This window comes from Anoplopoma fimbria, chromosome 17 (genome assembly GCF_027596085.1).
Source record: "Anoplopoma fimbria isolate UVic2021 breed Golden Eagle Sablefish chromosome 17, Afim_UVic_2022, whole genome shotgun sequence".
Lineage (NCBI taxonomy): Eukaryota > Metazoa > Chordata > Actinopteri > Perciformes > Anoplopomatidae > Anoplopoma > Anoplopoma fimbria.
Window position 1 is genome coordinate 18,291,349 of NC_072465.1, and position 18,300 is coordinate 18,309,648.

General features: G+C 41.1%; 2 protein-coding genes across 5 annotated transcripts; one reads left to right on the plus strand and one right to left on the minus strand.

Annotated features, from left to right (window-relative positions):
* Nucleotides 1–661: 661 nt before the first annotated feature.
* Nucleotides 662–8,144, minus strand: prxl2b (peroxiredoxin like 2B). The gene is made up of 7 exons (XM_054617198.1): nt 8,004–8,144; nt 7,434–7,638; nt 6,724–6,775; nt 6,239–6,302; nt 6,036–6,111; nt 5,050–5,168; nt 662–3,263 (listed from the first exon to the last, which is right to left on the minus strand). Exons 1-7 carry the CDS (start codon nt 8,064–8,066, stop codon nt 3,237–3,239), a joined length of 606 nt encoding a protein of 201 aa, XP_054473173.1. The 5' UTR covers nt 8,067–8,144; the 3' UTR covers nt 662–3,236.
* A 4,413-nt stretch (nt 8,145–12,557) lies between these two features.
* On the plus strand, nt 12,558–17,824 carry slc45a1 (solute carrier family 45 member 1). 4 transcript variants are annotated; one of them, XM_054617689.1, is made up of 9 exons: nt 12,558–12,978; nt 13,106–13,198; nt 13,661–13,885; nt 14,043–14,905; nt 15,002–15,155; nt 15,271–15,447; nt 15,570–15,775; nt 16,295–16,520; nt 17,758–17,824. In XM_054617689.1, the coding sequence occupies exons 1-9, from the start codon at nt 12,558–12,560 to the stop codon at nt 17,784–17,786; spliced, it is 2,394 nt and encodes a 797-aa protein (XP_054473664.1). In that variant the 3' UTR covers nt 17,787–17,824. The 4 variants fall into 4 exon arrangements, with proteins under 4 accessions (XP_054473664.1, XP_054473662.1, XP_054473665.1 ...); XM_054617687.1 differs by lacking the exon at nt 17,758–17,824 and having other exon boundaries at nt 16,295–16,567; XM_054617690.1 differs by lacking the exons at nt 13,106–13,198; nt 17,758–17,824 and having other exon boundaries at nt 12,693–12,978; nt 14,043–14,340; nt 14,416–14,905; nt 15,247–15,447; nt 16,295–16,567.
* The last annotated feature ends 476 nt before the right edge of the window (nt 17,825–18,300 follow it).

The following is an 18,300-nucleotide window of genomic DNA, read 5'->3' on the forward strand; positions in this document are numbered from 1 at the left end:
TGACCGAGAGGTTATATAAAACTAACGTGCCATTTGTTAGATGACACTTTCAAATTATAATGACTGCTTTTATCATATCTGAAAGTTTACATTTAAGTCGACATGGTGATCGATATATAGACAAACTGTTATTTCCTTCACCACACGACCTCCTGACAAGAAACGCGAACACAGTGATAACAAGACTTTTAGCCTCTGGTAAAGCCAATTACATGCTAAGGGAGAAGAAAACCCCTCAGACAGAGACGCACACACACACACACACACACACACACACACACACACACACACACACAGACAGAGACACTCACACACAGACACACAGACAGAGACACTCACACATGGACAAGCAGCAGATGAAGTGGTTTGTCCTCTGATCTCACATTGATCAGTGCTGTGTAAGATTAAAGGATGAAGTGTGGTGTGGTGAAGCGTTGCGACCGCTGTAGCCAAGCCTCGAGCCCACGGGCGGGCGCACACACACACACACACACACACACACACACACACACACACACACACACACACACACACACACACACACACACACACACACACACACACACACACACACACACACACACGGGTAAGAATGGGGCTTGTCATTAAAGAGATGGCCAGGGCCAGGACTGTTATTTTCTACCTTTATTAACAAGTAATGACAGGAGAATCAAAGCATAGCAGAACTCATCAGAGAGGTACTGGCTGCAGGAAGCCACCGTTTTTGTGCTGAAGAAAGCTTTCAAACACAGCAGAAAAACAAATACACAATGCAGTTTTGAATGTTTGCTTGTCATTACTCACATTCAGGATGCCTTGGTAACCTGAACACAACTTTTTAGGTCTCAACAGAGGCTGCCGAATTGAATGTGCATATAGAAGCTTTACTCAAAGTCTGTCTCTCCATCTTCGCATATTGGCAAATACTGTTGTGTTTAGCAGAGGGAGAGGACACATTGATTAACTACCATGTAAGTAGTGATAGTGTGGCAAAAGTTTGACATTTTGAGAGTTCAACACTTAGATGAGGAAATGTATACATTTTCATATCTGTTTGTTAAATATGAATCAACAGACAGCAATGAGTGGCTTAGGTGTGTGTGAGACGGCACGGAGGGACAACTGTTCGTTCTTAACAACAATTGCTGCTTATGAAGACATTTAGTTTAGATGCTGCAGCAGCATCAGTTATTTCAGAACTGGAAAATATAGGAGCAAAGAACGACACTGAAGGCTTTCCTCAATGGAAAAGATGTTTTCATTCTTCAGTTTCTAACGGCGGTTTCTCAGATGCTTATAACCATCTGGTGGGTCAAGTGAGATTGACGAGATTAGAACAGGGACTAGATTTTGGCTTTGAAAAAATAAACTGATCAAAAAAAGAAACTATTGAAATACTATTTAAAAACTTGTGTTGAAAACCTAACACTTGTTCCAGAGGCCCTCTGTCAAACTCTGTAGTAAACACTGACTAGAAGCTGTCAGCCTGAAAGAAGAGTGACATGGAAAACAAAAAGGGATAATCATTGAAAAAGAAGGGTCACAAAATTAACAAGTGTGTTGACCTCATTCTTTATTGGAAAAATTGATTTTTTTTGAACACCCGCGTTTAAAACTTTTTACAGTGCCAATACAACTTTTAGTTTTAATGCTCAGATCTAAAGCCAATGTCTTGGCTCCATACAAGTCTGGCATTATTAACAGAATCTGCCTTTCAGCAACACTAAAACTGTCGTCACTAATTTGCCATATATGCTGGACTAATATAAATGTAACACTTGGGTGAACCACTAAACAGGTTGATTTTGTTTCAAGTTGACTGAGTCAGGAAAGCTGTCTTCCCGTTTCCAGTCTTACTTACTGATGGCTGAAGCCTTATTTTTAACAGACAAACAATCGAGAGTGGTATCAGTCTTCTCATCTCAGTCTACTCCAGAAAGCGATGAAGCGTCCTACCCCAAATGTCAAACTACTCCGTCTGTAAATCGTACAGGTCGGATTTGACCCAGGCTGCTGTTTGAAGGGCGACAGCTTAGACTCCTTATTTTGTCTGTTTTCCTCTAAAGGAGTAAAACCGTTCTAAACTGTTAACTGAACATTAAAGGGTATATCATATAGAATGTGTTATTGTAGATACTTGATGTTCTATTCTGCAGTATTTACATATAAAGAATTTAAATCGGGTAAGAAAGGAGGCGTACATCTCTTACCTTAGTTCTAGCTTCACATTTACGTACATGGTGAAATTGTGTCGTTTTAAAATTACCAGCCAAGTACAAATACATTATTGTTATATATGAAGATGTTTCATCTATATACCCATCAGAAGAGTTTATTTATCTACATGAATATTTATGATATAACATTGTTGCTTTGCAAGAATTTAGACGTTAAAGATGTTTTATGAATGTTCCTGCTGCTATGTAATTATCTAGATTGCCATTAAAGTGACTGTCTCAACTGGTACGATCTCAAGTCTCAAATTTAAATGTGTAATTTTTATTTAATAGATTTATATAAAAACATTAATTCAAAATCTGTGAAGAAGTTTTTTAATGGTTCTTGCCATTTTAGTTCATTATAAATTCTATTCATGCATTTGTGATCCTGTAAAAGCACTCAAAAACACAATGTGTATTTTTATCTCAAAACGTTGAGACACTGGAGGTGACATAATCATGCTATTCTAGTCTCAGGTCAACACATTGATGGAGAGTCAACACAGCAGTGGATATAAAGTGAAGAATTCTCGCTGTAGGCGAGTAAAGAAAACACTTTAGTTTTGTGATGGAGCCACAAGAGTTTTTCATTTTAAATGTAATAAACAATTGATCTTCCATATGGTCAGTATACCTATGTCATCAAGTAAGAGACCTCCTCACCTTTAACTGAACTCCACTCACGTCTGCATGGAACTGCTCATTAATTAAAGCAAATAATGTTTTTTATATAAATAAAATTATTTATTTTATAAATTGTAATAAGTGCAAATTCATAAAAAGCCAATATTAGTTCAAGAAACACAATCCACATACAATTAAAATGTCACTTAAATGTTGCTGTTGCTTTCCCTGTAGATTTACATATTATGTGGCTGTCACAAAGAAATTAAAAGCAATTAAGAATATTGGCAGTAGTTTTATGTGCAGCTCATGATTTCACTGACATTCCACTTCAAATCTCCATTTTAGCTTCCAGATGTGTAGAGATTCATCTGGTAGGATGTGCAGCTGTCCTCATCGTGTACAAACATCATCATTGCACTGCAAGAGAAGGTACAGGAGAAGTCAAGTCAAATCAGTTTTATAGCCTAATATCACAAATTATAAATTTGCCTCAGGGTGCATAACAATCTGTACATCCTCTCTGTCCTTTGACCATCGCTTTTCGATAAGGAAAAATTCATTCAATTCATGGAAAAAAGTGGAAACCTCAGGAGGAGTAATTGAGGAGAGATCCCTCTCCTTGGACAGACAGACATGGGATAGATTATAGTATAGACAATCCATATGAAAAATATGATTTGAATATATATGAAGAAAAAGGATTTTGGAGGATGGCAAGCAAGGTAGGTAAGATTTTACAGCTTACTGCATATCAAGTGTTTTGATATGTAATGCAAGACAATTGATTTCTGTATGATCAGGCATATAATTAGATGTTTACATTGCATTACATTATTATATATATTTATTTTTTTCCCCAGGGACAATGCTGATCAAATGGGATTTTTTTTTAATGAGCTAGATTCATCATAACAGGCTTATTTCCTGTTGTGCCTGGTTTCGCTTATGTAAAAACACTTTTTATAATTTTTGGGGGCAATTTGCCTTTACACAGTAGTAAGGTAGCCAGGAAACATGGTGAGAAACAGGATCATACTGAGGATGCTGTGGATAAGTATTTGTGTTGACTAGGCCACCATGAAACACAATGTTGCTGACTTTCACAACTCATCTGTGAGTTACTTAGATAAGGTGATAGGTGAGTAGCACTCAAGTTATAGGTAAGAGGCCCATGTTAGACGAAGCGTTAAACACGTCTTGTTTATGGGGCCTCAGAATCATTGTGCTGAAGTTAAGATAGAGTTTTCTTCAGAGAAAGTATCTAGTATGAGGTTTTCTAGACGCTGATAAGAGAAGTGAACAAGGTCTATCAGCTGTTTGAACAGGAAAGGTTTGAACAAGAAGACGTTTGTTTGTTTTATCCAGATCAGCCGACGACTTCACTCTGGTAACAGGGCTTCAACTTTTTCAGGGCCTCTTCCACACAAGCCTGTCAGCTAACTTGTGACTCGCATTTGTTTCTGACACCTTTTGACCCCCTCGGAAATAAACAAGTACTCTGCTGTTCCCGGGGCTCAGCATGACATCTGTTTGTCTTCAGACAGGTCATGGGGATGCCAAACTGTACATGCTGCAAAAGCTCTGACATGGTGGGTCTTGTGGGAAGCAAACAGAGCCAGGGGGACTGGGCTATGAACACCATGTGCTGGATGTCGTGGGCATGCTGAAAGCCCTGACGATCACAGGACAAACCCCCTGGCGCTCTGGACACAAGATATTAAGTCTATGACCTCTGAGCGATTTCTCCCTTACTACGCTTTGACTGCATTTTACATGGTAGTTTCTATTTTCTGATCTATTATATATTCGCACCACCAGACTTGAATCAACTACGAGGCTCATTCTCTCTTTTTTAAATTATGGAAAACATACTGTATCATCACTCAAGTTTAAAAAGGTTTAGGGGTCCGATGATACTGACGGACCATGAAGATGGGGTAATAAGTGTGAAATTGTCTTTCAAGGCTACTCTGATTCATGTGTCACTACTGACGTAAAACAGAAACTGCTGGAAGAAAGTGACGAACTGACATCCGTCCAGTGTGGTTTAGTAGAAACAATGATACCATTGTGCTTAATCCTTCACTATGCAGCTTCAAGATCACTCAAGGGTGAAGACGGGGAGTAAAGAAAATAGAGGGAGGAAATGAATAATGGAACATGGTAATAGTGTGCATCTTTTCTTGTTTATGGGATGTCTTACCACTGGCATCTGTCCTGTTTTTGCTTTGGATGAGATACTCAAGGCCGTGGAAATATCCTCCAGAGGTACGTGGTCTCCTGGTGAATCCTGGATAAAGTGCAGTAGGACCTTTTCTCCTCCTTTTCAGAGCAAAGAATATGTCAGAGAAATCAGCTAAGGAAGCAGCCTGCTGACTTTATCCATTACAAATAAAGATTGTTATGAATTTGCTTTGGTGAACTCATGACTCATAAAAGCAGTAATAAAACACAAGATAGAGTTCAAGTAAATACTTAATGCACATTTCAAATCCACATGTTACTGCCGATAATAAAAAAGATATTAACAAAGGAAAAAGATATAAGTCCTGTGCAATGCGGTTTGGTTTAAGAGGAGTAATGCTGGCTGAGAACTGTCTCCAATAAGGACTTTTGGTGGAGCCAAGATCTGGAGAGAATGACCTGCAATCTCCTTCCTCCAGCTGATTTATTTCCATAAGAACAAGCTGCCCATAAAGAAGGCACACGATTAAATGTTGACGCGCTACTTAGTTTTCCTAGTGCTGTGCTGTAAATTATTTTGGACTGTCTGTGCTTCTACACACCACATTAAAACCATCCTTACTGTAACCAACACACAATTGTATATTTGGAAAGTTAAATTCATTGAATAGTTTAATCTTTATACTTTTGTAAATACGAGAAATAAAGAAGTGAGGGAAGTCGCCAGCCCTGGAGAGCTCTGAAGTCGTTCGAGGGTGAGTGGTTTGAACTACAATGCAGCACTGCCCTCTAGAGGACAGGGTGCAAAAATGCATTCCTTTGACCATTTATTTACCTTTATATACATGACAGGACAAACTTCACCCTTACCAGTGCAATGCTACAAGGTCATTTACATGTTGACATCCCCATAAGGTGTTTTAAACTATCGATTTGTTCAATTCCTTTATACACCTTCTCAAGACAGACCCTAGTAATACCCCTTCTATTGTATTTTGACCGTACCTTTGGCCACAATGAGCATGCCTCCGCTCTGGAGCAGATCTCCTGAGAAGTTTCCCTTGATGCCTTCAGCACTGGCCTGAAAACAGCACAGAAAACAGGCAGTCAGGGGTCAGAGTGTCAATCTGGGACTCAGCAACTTTACTGCTTCTCCTGTGACCACGCATATGAGCCGTGAAGTAATTATACAACCATTAGCTACATACCTTTCCAGCTGCATCTCGTACTTTCTTCCCCAAAGCAGCAGGTACCACAGACAATGCTGTGTATCTGAGTGTAAAGAAACACAGTTTCTCAATTACAGATCATCACAAGGCAGCTAATCTTTTGCAAAGGAGAGAAGATTAGCATGAGCGGATTAGCATGAGCGGTAAAAGCTAATAACCTTATAATTCCCCACAGCCAAGGAGATTTAGTAAAATGTCCTAATTTATGTGAACAAAGGTCCAAAACCCAGAGATATTTAGATTTATATCATATATAACAAAAAAAGATAGAACCGGAAAATGTTTGGCTTTTTGCTTAAAAAATTACTAAATGACGAATAGATTACTCATTGTGGCTCAAAATCATGTGATTGAAGTTAAGATCATCTTTGACAATTGAAAGCAATTTACATCAGGGTCAAGCAAAATGTCACATAAAACAGCTTTTCTATTACACAAAGGGAATGTGGATTTGCTGTACTCACCTTTTGAAGCCCAGATCCTTGTAGCTTTTCTTGTGTTCATCAACATAAATGGCTGAAAGAGGAAGATTGTTAGATGGTCATTTACAATCCTACAAAATAACTGGCTGTTGAAAGTGATGGGCTCAATAAGCGTGTCTGAATCCTTGTGACTAGAGATGCATCAATACCGATACTGATGTCAGCCCGATGCAGACTCAAAAAGCTGGATCTTGTATCTGATACCAATATTTTCATAAACAACATTTCAGTACATTTATATCTATGTATTTATATGTAGTTACATTTTGTTTTATAAATGTTAGGAAGCAATGTTTTAATCAAGCCTACATGTTGCCCTACACATAAAAGAATGAGCCCAGCTTTGTCCACACAGTGAGACATACGGCTTATTAATCTAACTCTCGTATTGGATCTGTACTCAATTTCGTCCGATACTTAAAGCCCAGGTATCGGTATCTGGACTCAAAAAGTCAAATTGGTGAATCCCAACTCATGACACACCCAAATTTTCAACTTCATAGTTTGGTTGTGTAAGAGTGACAATGCAGCTATTTAGAAGCTACAAAAAGAGTGTTGTAGCAAAGCTCAAGTAAAAAAAAAATGAAATGAAATGAAAAATATACCTGACCACAATGAAGGTCCTAGGTGCTAGCTATTTGAATATGAAAATAAACCAGTGTGTTTGTCGTAGATGAGTAAGCACTGCTTACATCCTTTGAAAAACTCTCCTTCCATGAACTCCTTCAGCCCAAACTCCTCCGGTCCGACCCCCACCAGGGCTACACCGCTGGCTTTCAGGTCGGGCTCCAGTTTGCTGATCTCCGTTGCCATCCACCGACACACCTGACAGCCAAACCTGCGCAGGAAGAACAAGACCACCGGCTGGTCCTGCCACAGGGACTGGAGCTCCACACTCTGAAACACACAGGGGGGGGGAACTCACAGTGAGGCCACAAAACATGTGACGCACAGGTGGAATGTATAAGGTGTGGATAGATTACACACTATGACACACATCATAGATAATAACAGAGCAGTATCATTATTAACATCCAAATGTGTTTCCTTCAGATCATCATTACGTCACCCTTGAGGCCTCATTTGACACCAATTATGTCAATGCTGTGAGGTAATGGCAGGTATAACACAGCTGGTCTCAGCAGGGATTCTCAGTTAATCTAACAGCAAGGCTTTAGATTAAAACAGAGCACCTTTAAATACATATTATTATAATTACAATTATCTTTCTAAACATACAGTCGTCTGGCTTTCCAGCTTACCTCTCCAGTTTCACCGCTCTTTAACAGGTTCTTTCCGAGTTGAACGAGGTCGACGTTTGCCATTTTTCTACAATTAACCTACACTGACTTAACCTGCTGAACGAAGCTACAGGAAACGTGCAGCTTTCCTTCGGTAGTAATTGTATAACGTTACACAGTAGCAGTAGTAACGCCCACACAACAGTTGCAAAACATCTGCATCCTGATACGCCCACTGAGCACTGACGTCCAATCAGATTCTGTTGGCGCTGAAAAGTGAGCCAATTAGAGCGAAGCGGTGTGGAATGGAGGCGGGGCTTCGGAAGGGCAGCTGTCAAAACGTGCATTTACACCTCTCAAATCTACTCCTTGTGTTTTTGTTATTAAGAGCCGGCATCAGCTTACATTTACTGGTTTCTCATAACTAGCACCACACATGAAAACAGTTTTAACATAAACTCAAATAGTGACAATAAATTGAACGCATTCAGTTTTTCATAATGCAGGGTGCACGAGGCGTGTAGTACAGGTGAGCTCAAAGGTAACACCGTTTATTGCACGGCCTTTGTTTGCATTTTATTACTGCTAGTTGGGTCCCATCTGTCTGTTTTCTATTAACCCCTGAGCCAACCAGAGACACTTTGTTCTGCTGTTTGGCACTTGTGCTCATTCACATCTTGACTCATTGCATTTTTTTCTTTGTTTTCTTGTTGTTTATAATGTATTGTTATTATAAATCATATCTTTTTCAACGATATTTTCATATCATATGTATTTTCTTTTTGTATTCGTTATAGTATTGTGATTTTAAAAAAAATATTATATAGGCGGAGGCTTCAAATAAGCCCAGTGGGCTTTCTGCCTCTTCCTGCACTGTAATATCATTTATCAATGTTATGTTTTTTATATTTTTCAATTGTGCAAATAAACTAAACTAGACTAAAAACTAAAAATGTACTTAACTTAAGCATTTCCCTCTTCTACCTCTTTATACTTCTACTCAATTTCTGAACGAAATATTGTTCATTGTTTACTGCACTACATTCTTCAAACATATATAGTTAGTTACTTTGAAGATCAAGATTTTAGTGTACATAAAAAAAAGTATTATATCTGTGGTTCAGTGACAATTCATTTAATACATCAGTGTCTTAGCCGTTGTTGCCATCCCTCAGTATCAAGCTGGACAACCTGCAGGCCAGACCTTACAACAGGTCAATTAGATATGAGATGAGCCTGCTGTCAGAAGTGGCCCTAAAATCCCTTAAGTATTTCTATAGGTATCGGTGCATCCTGATATAGTGTATGAAATGAAAATAAGGTATCTAAAAGTTGTATTTATTAATAATACTAACTAACTATCGATCTACACGTCAGCTACGACGATGCAGCCTCACAGCATCTGCCACCTCTACTGACCAGTGACAGCACCTTCTCTGCCTCGCCTAACTGTAACCTACTCAGGTTTCCATAAGGTGAGCCAAACCAATTCAAAACATTCAACAAATAATTCTTCTAGGATTCCTTAATTATGGCTGACAATCACAAGTTCCTATTGGTCACAAACGTATACACCCATGGGTGCATTTACTGCACGTCATAGCAGGACAAGCACAGGTGTAATTGATGACATTAAACTCTATTTAAGTTAGCTAGTTTCATGGTCTTAGTATTGTCATATCTTACTGGAACACTTGATGAGACTGTCACCTTGTTAATGAAATAGTAGTCACCTGTGCTTTTCCTTCCTTCTACACATTGACGGTGCTCTCTCACCACCATGGACCTAATCATGCACACCTGTTTTCACTTTCACTGATTGAACAAAAGATGCACAAATGTTATACGCTTGTCTTCTGTTGCTTGTAGGCTAAAACCCCTAATGGTATATTACAATATTAAACCCGAAAAAATAGACTGAAATTAATGAGCTAGAGCCTTCTGAAATTATTCCTATGTACACATTTTAATAGCTGAAAAAAAATTGTACCTTTGTTATATTACAGTCTCCTCATTTTATTTTACACTTCAAAGATGTATTTCATTTATCTTTCATAGCTTGCAATTTTTTTGATTTGATTAGTTTTATTTATTTTAGTGACCATATTTTTTCTATATAATTGTTTAATCACAAATTGAGTTTATACTAATTATTTAACAATTCATTGTTTCAGAGAAAAATGTATTTAACCCAGCTTTCCCATTTGGTCTTGAAGAAGCCATACGGTTGTTAAAAAGTGTCTTATTTTGCATTATTTGACAATTGTATATTATGTATATGCAGCTTGTTTGCATCCTCATTTACGCTCTATGATGTTTAGACAGTGAAACAATCAAACCTACCATTATAATGAATATTGTATATTTCTTTCTCCCTCACATTATGCACATTTCCCCAAAGTACATACTGGAATATTTGGTATCTTTAAAACTTTAACTATTGACTAGAATTTAAAATAAACTTGTTTAGGTTTGAACAATGTTTAGCTGCACAACATGTGTTTGTAATAATTGACCCACCAAGGTTTAAGGGGTTTTAAACAACTGAAGACCCTTTAATATTACATATAATTGTTCTGGAGCCTTTTCTTTCTTGTGCTTTCTCGCCTCGCAGGTTCCCAGGAATCGGGGTTATATTTGGACTGTCATCGTGCCACCTGCTGAGGCCCTGCTGACACCCACTACTACTACCACTATCATTATTAGTCACATTACTATTATTATTGCCTGTACTATTACGCTTATTGACTTGCTTGTACCCTGGAGTCTTTGTGCTTTCTCGCTTCGCAGGCTTCTATAAATCGTGGCTGTACCTGGACCGTGGTCGTGCATCCTGCTACGGCCCTGCTGACACCGACTGCTACCACCATTATTATTACTAGTCACATTACTATTACTATTACCTGTACCATTAAGCATTTTAGCTTTACTTCCACCCTGAAGCCCTTTTTGCTTTCTCGCTCTGCAGGTTTCCATGAATCGTTGTGGTACCTAGACCGTAGTCACCCACTGCTACTTCGATTATTATTATTAATCACATTACTATCCCTATTTTCATAATTAGAATTCTACTATAATAATTGCTGCTGTTATTATAAGTAGTCTTATTATATGAATCATTTATGTCATATACATTGAATGTGTTGTATCTCTGTTATGCTGTTCATTCTGTACCCATGACATCTATTGCATTCTGTCCATCCTGGGAGAAGGATCCCTCCTCTGTCGTTCTCCCATAGCTTTCTTCCTTTTTTCTCCCTGTTAGGGGAGTTTTTCCTGTGCCGATGTGAGGGAAGGACAGAGGATGTCGCATGTGTACAGATTGTAAAGCCCTCTGAGGCAAATTTGTAATTTGTGATTCTGGGCTATACAAAATAAACTGAATTGAATTGAATTTCTCCCAAAAAGGGAAACATGTGTTTTAGGTTAATAAACCTTATCTCTAACAAATAGATTGTAAAGTGCTTGAAAGAGAATATATAAATATATATTTATGTATGTATGTATGTGCCCCTTTAAACACAACGAATATTCAGTCAATCAACATTATTCACTGACTATTATCATCTTACTTCAGTTCTGAAGTACACTATATATAAAAGTAGATGCGCACATGGACAGACAGTTGTTTTTTCCACCGGTGACTCTCCGCGGTGCTGATGTTGCAGGGAGGGACGTGACGTCACGGGAGAGACCGTGATGATGAGGCGAAGGAGGAGATGAGAAGAGGGGGAAGGAGAAGGGACGGAGGAGAGAGCGGGGGGATGACTGCGTGAAAAGGAAAAAACTAAAAATACAAAAACAAAAAACAACAATCATGACTCCCGTAATTCATCCTTCGTTCTTTTATAAATCATAATGCTTTGGTCTGTTTACCTACTCAGTATGCCGCAATAAATGACGAGCCTCCCCGATAAGGTAATTACCATCTTTCACGTTTTCAATGTGCACGCCTGCATCATCTTCTAACACAGTTAGATTACGATTGTGTGGTCTTCACGTTAAGGACCAAATGTCAATTAATATCTCTCTATCTATTAGAAGAAAACACTTTAAAAAAAAAAAGCAATCGATCGGCTACCTGGCTACATGCGGGATCTATATTGGACAAATGTTTAGTTTAAATCTGAGCGATAATGATAACGTTATCCTTGTAACAGCCTTGAAAGCCGTCATTGTGACCCCCCCCCCCAAGCGACTCCATTGTGCCCGGTTTGATCTTCCTCCATAAAATATTTAAAATGGAAACAGGCTTCATGAGAGCGATGCCGCATACGACCCTGCTGTATAGTCAGCCACGCCGAGCACATGGGCTTTTGCGCACAACACTAACATGCGCATTGGTTGCATTGCGTCGTGCTCATCACTGCTGTGCCATCGCTGCTGTCTGCTGATGACTTTAGTGTCCTCTTGGTAGCACCACATAACCATCAGCGGCACTAAGTTGCTCACATGAAAAAAATAAAATATATTTCTTTCATGCTACATTATGATGATCTTGAATGACCTCTAATGTGTAAAAATCAATGTGTATCAACCCCTTTATATGCTGCAGTTTACGCTGGCTTGAGAGAGATGTCATCTCCGGGTATGGGCACCCCCAGTGACCCCCTCTTGGCCAGTCCAGGAGGGAGGTTATCCTCAGCTCAGGAAGGTCTCTGGAGGAGCTCACTCTCCAAAACAGCCAGCTTCCCAACGTCCACCACCCGGCACCTCAGTCACAGAGCCAACAACTTCCAAAGACAGCCAAAGCGCCGGAAGCTGATAAGACCTTCACCACCTCCGCCGCCCAACACACCCTGTCCCCTGGACCAGCTGGACCTCAGTGAGCTTCCCCCGAGGCGTACTTTCCAAGATCTGCTCTTCAATGGCTGCATCCTGTTTGGTATTGAATTCAGCTATGCCATGGAAACGGCTTATGTGACACCCGTGCTTCTACAGATGGGCTTGCCTGATCAATTCTACAGCTTGGTGTGGTTCATTAGCCCCATTCTGGGTAAGCGAAGGGCAAGGCGAGATGACTATCCGTTGGGATTTATGATACATTATCTTGTGATTTTGAGTGCCAATGATTTTGTGAAGTACTTAAGGCTCTCACTCCTTCCTCTGTCTTTGGTTTGAAGGATTCCTCGTTCAGCCTCTCCTCGGTGCATGGAGTGATCGTTGCACATCCCGGTTTGGACGAAGGAGACCTTTCATTTTTGCCTTGGCTATAGGTAAGAAAAGTATTGTGCCTAGTAAGTACAATACTAAATAAAAGTATGTATGTTTGTATTCTTTTGTAAAGTTGGGGGACTTAAAAGAGACAGATAAATGGTTGAAACTGATGCAACAGAAGCTATAACATCCTGACTTTTAATCTGTATTATAACATAAAAACACAGGATTTTAAGCTTCTCGTAATGCATCTTTTGTTAGACTTTTTCCTGCCTGGTTATTGCAAATGTCTTCCAAACCCCACAGCCCAGTTTTAAACAGTTTCTAAGCCCACACCGAGAAGCCTCGTTGATGTCACATGAATATTTGACAAAGCTCCTCCAGAAACACAGAAGACATTATACAACTGCTTTGCGCTTCTCTCCATGCCTAGTAAATTGTCTGTAAACTCAGAGGAGGGTAGGTTAACCCTAACCCTGGACCCAGGATTTCATTTTAACTTTACTTTCCTCCTTTCTTAGGGGCTCTGTTTGGTTTAACCCTGGTGCTGAATGGGCGGGACATTGGAGTTGCGCTGGCTGACACTGCATCAAATCACAAGTGGGGAATCATCCTGACGGTGTGTGGTGTGGTCCTGATGGACTTCAGTGCTGATTCAGCCGACAACCCGAGCCATGCGTACATGATGGATGTGTGCAGCCCAGAGGACCAGGATCGGGGGCTGAACATCCATGCACTACTGGCAGGTAAGAAAACACTTCACACGGTACAAACTCAGGGTTACTTTATCAATACAAAGTGGAAGCAATAACTTATACTCATTATTATTTGGAGAAAACAGACCTAAAATAAAGCTTTAAGACTTCACTAATATTTTTTGTGTTTCTTACTCTTGCTCTGCAGGACTAGGAGGTGGATTTGGCTACATTGTGGGTGGCATCAACTGGGACCAGACACAATTTGGAAGGTCGATGGGAGGTCAACTTCGGGTCATTTACATGTTTACGAGTATCACTTTGGTGTTCGCCACAGCCATGACTCTGATGAGTATCCCCGAACGGCCCCTACCAAAGAACAAAAACTCCAGCAAAACTCATCTAAAAAGCCCCATCCTCCCTCTACCTCCCTCCCCTCCTATCCCCCCAGCACTGGGACTGGACGAGGAAGACGAGGAAGGTCTTTACAGCTACAATTTCTCAAAGTCTCACCCATATAACTCGGAGCATCTTGCCCACTCTTGCAGTGCCAATGCACGCCTCTGTGCCGGTCTCACTAGCCCCATATCGCCCATGAGCCCCCTCACTCCGAAATACGGCAGCTTTATTAGCAGGGACAGCTCTCTCACTGGCATCAATGACTTTGCTTCTTCATTAGGAACCTCCTATATAGACAGTGTGCTCATAAACTGCTACACGGGTCAGCAGACACCACAGGCCCAGGCCTCCACTGTGGCCCTGCCTCCAGGGGACTCCCATCCACCTGACGAGTCCACGCAGGGACCAGGGAGCCATCCTGCAGGACAGACCCAGGCCGCCGTGGTGTCTCATCCAGCTGGGGGAGCTCAGGATGCAGAAGCGCCACAGCCTGATGGAGAAGCACAATCTCAGGTCACAGCTGGGGCTCAGCGTGGTGCTGGATCACATCGGGGCTCCTCTGCTAGCATCCTGAAGCGACCCCAGAGTCTTGCACTAATGGAGGACCCCAGTGCAACCCAGATTGTTGGGATGGAGAACGGACGCAGGAGAACAGTGACCTTCAGCCAGCAGGTCTAGACACATATTTTGAAAATGATAAAAAGGTGTTTAATCGGTAGAGGCCACTGCAGCATTTTTAAACACTGTGTCTTTCCTTTTCTGATTAAGGTCGCAAACATTTTGCTGAATGGGGTCAAATATGAGAGTGACATCAGTGAGAATGTGGAGACTGGAGAGTCGCAAATGTCAATGAGGCTGCTGTGTGTGGCCATCTACAGGATGCCGCCCTCTCTGCGGAGCTTATGCACTAATCATTTCCTGGGTGAGAATTACCACTATTAATAATTTGTGGCACATAAAACAAGCCTGCAACACTGTAAAAACTGCCTGCCTTGTATTTATTAATAACAGAGTTGATACTAATTGTCTCTCTGTAGGCTGGCTGTCCTTTGAAGGCATGCTGCTCTTCTACACTGACTTCATGGGGGAGGTTGTGTTTGAAGGAGACCCCAAAGCACCCCACGACTCTGAGGCTTACCAACGGTACAATGCTGGCGTCAGCATGGGCTGCTGGGGAATGTGCATCTATGCATTCAGTGCTGCTTTCTACTCAGGTAAGCTACACTCACAATCACCGCATGTGCATCTCTGTACATTCATTTGTTTTCCCGTTCCTTTGGTAATCTTTAAATCTGTGCCTTCTGTTTCCTTTCTGGGTTTCTTCTTCAACTTTCAGCCATATTGGAGAAACTGGAGGAGCGTTTCTCTCTTCGCACTCTTTATTTTTTTGCCTACCTGGCGTTCGGTTTGGGCACAGGCCTGGCCACACTATCCACCAACCTCTACGTGGTACTTTCTCTCTGTGTCACCTATGGGGTGCTCTTCTCCTCTCTATGCACGCTGCCTTACTCTCTTCTGTGTGAATACTACCAGAGCCCACAGGTCAGTACCTACATATGGAGCTTTATGATATTTTAATTACTTCAAGGAACAGTTCAATATTTTTGGGGAAATAAGCTAATTTGCGTTTTTTTGTTTGGAGTTTGATGAGAAGATCTATCCCGCTCACATGTTTGTACAGTAAATATGCAGCCGGAGCCAGCAGATGGTTGTCTTAGCTTAGCACTAAGACTTTGTTTTGTACATAAAAACAAAGTGTAACAATGAAGCTTTATGTACCAGACTATTTAAGATATTTAAAAAGTACTGGTAGCCAGATTTTCACACCATTGTTTCCCTGTTTTGCATTCTTAATGCAAATGTTAGTTAGCCAAATGCTTAAAAGTAGCTGCATATATAGCGCACAGGCATGAGTGGTATCAATCTTCTCATCTAAATCTCAGCAAGAACGTGTATGAATGTATGTCCCAAAAATGTTTAACTACTCCTTTAACGCTGTTAGTGTTGTGGCGCACTACAGAGATTGATCCTGTACGTAAACTGTTTGAATATGTTCCTCAGTTCTGTGGCTCGTCGGAGGAAGGGACCAGACGAGGGATGGGGGTGGACATCTCTCTGCTCAGCTGCCAGTACTTCCTGGCACAGATCCTGGTCTCCGTGGCGATGGGACCTCTGACCTCACTGGTGGGTGGGGCCCAGGGAGTGATGTACTTTGCGAGCCTGATGTCATTCGTGGGCTGCCTGTACTCCTCTCTCTTCGTGGTGTACCATCTGCCCCCCCCTGAGGGTGAGCCCCCCGATAGCGAGACCCAGCCACTACTGGTGCACATTTAGAAAAGTCTCTTTATTTACTTCCACCTCACACACGCAGTCTCGACGAACACACGCTCTCACGCTGCCGCTTAGCGTCTGAGTGTGTTTGACCTTCACAGTAGTCAACAGGACAAACACGCCGCACATTGTACAGCACAATTCCGTATATAGGGTTATATCACACCAATCGGCACCGCTCTTCTCAGAGCTAGACAGACAGACAGACATTGGCCACCGCTCTAATAGGTGTATACATGACCCGTGTGTTCATACAGTGTGTGCGTGCCCATGCCTTTTTTCCCTAACTCTTGAAAACAAATGTGTGACCTTTTTGAATGCAGTGTGGGATAAGTGGATGTGGGAGAGAGAGAGAGAGAGAGAGAGAGAGAGAGAGAGTATGAGTGATCTCTTTGAGGATAGAAAAGCCTGATCTGTTCCTCTGTCTGATTCTTTGCTGTAACATCTTGCATCATCTTTTCTTGCCTGTTTGTGTCGAGTATAGAAATGTTGATCACTACGTACAGGCTAACCACAGCTTCCCCCCTCTTTTTCTTCCTTTTATCAGTTGCCTAACGTCTGCATGAGCTGCAATGTAATCTCTTAAAAGCCTCGTGTTATTGTTTTGTTTGGTCACACGGCCAAGGGAATGTCTACCTGCCTGTTTCTCTGAGTTAGAATATTAGCATTACACCTTTTGGCAGCTTTTGTCTGACTAAATGAATGTGCCGCCAGTGACCACTCGCACTCACTGTTAATGCACCTTCATTCATTTGAGAGCTTTTTAGTTTAGCAAACACATACTTAATATTTACTAGAAGCTGAGCTACGCTTAATCACTGTAACAGTCTTGAAGGGCTTCACATTGTTCACATTTAACAGCAAATAAAAACAACATTTTCCACAAAAAAACAATCATTATGAGACTTACCAGTGTGCTATTCCCAAATTTCACACGTTGGTGCTGGTTGACTCTTAATCAAGTCCCAAGTATGAGTACAATGCCAATTAAGTACCTAATCAGCATCAATCCATGACTTATAACATGACGCACATACACACGCTCGTACACAAACTTTCAAAAAACACAGAGAAATGCGTGCCGGTGGCAAATTCTGCCTGGGCCCTCACTAAAGCCACGGTGCAGCCGTGAGCTGTCACCCTGCTCCTGGCCATGCCATTGTAATAATGACAGTGATTCTTGTCATTATCAGGAAGAGGAGAAGTTGAAACTGGGGTGTGATTCAGCATTCAGTCGGAAACCGAACAAAACTGAAGAGCAGCAAACAGGGAGAAGACTCATGTGAACTATGGGTAACCCTGAAGGTGGACGACATTCAAGGAAACAGACTGTGGGGGTTCATAGAGCCAGCAGCAAGTGCTTATTGTCATCATTAGGGCGCATGCTAAAGGTAGTAGGCTTCTGCTCCACCCCGCTCGGCCCATCAACAAAGCATAGTAATTATCTTATGTTCGTTAGCCAGCTTCCTCACTTCCTTTTTGCATCCTAAAGAAAACGTATTTTTTTGTTTCTTTGTTTTTACATGTTGATTCAGGGCAAACGGTACGCTTTGTCTATTCAGCCTGGCCAACACAGGCACCATGTCTGACTTCAGGGCTTTAACTAAAGGTTAATTCAAGTATAGAACCTGTTTTAAGCCTACCATTGTGATAAGTGTCATTGACTGGCTCTCACACTGAATACACCAACATTAGGGTGCCAGTCTTAAGTGCTGCCTCAGCAGAATGTCATTAAT

Excerpts from the sequence above, each read along its gene's own strand:
- prxl2b (XM_054617198.1), bottom strand. The coding sequence starts at position 8,066 with ATGGCAAACGTCGACCTCGTTCAACTCGGAAAGAACCTGTTAAAGAGC. Across the intron at positions 7,639-8,003 it reads AGAGCGGTGAAACTGGAGAG|AGTGTGGAGCTCCAGTCCCT; the intron begins GTAAGCTGGAAA and ends TGTGTGTTTCAG. Across the intron at positions 6,112-6,238 it reads TACGAGATGCAGCTGGAAAG|GCCAGTGCTGAAGGCATCAA; the intron begins GTATGTAGCTAA and ends TGCTGTTTTCAG.
- slc45a1 (XM_054617687.1), top strand. The coding sequence starts at position 12,558 with ATGTCATCTCCGGGTATGGGCACCCCCAGTGACCCCCTCTTGGCCAGT. Across the intron at positions 12,979-13,105 it reads GTTCATTAGCCCCATTCTGG|GATTCCTCGTTCAGCCTCTC; the intron begins GTAAGCGAAGGG and ends TTTGGTTTGAAG. Across the intron at positions 15,776-16,294 it reads AATACTACCAGAGCCCACAG|TTCTGTGGCTCGTCGGAGGA; the intron begins GTCAGTACCTAC and ends TATGTTCCTCAG.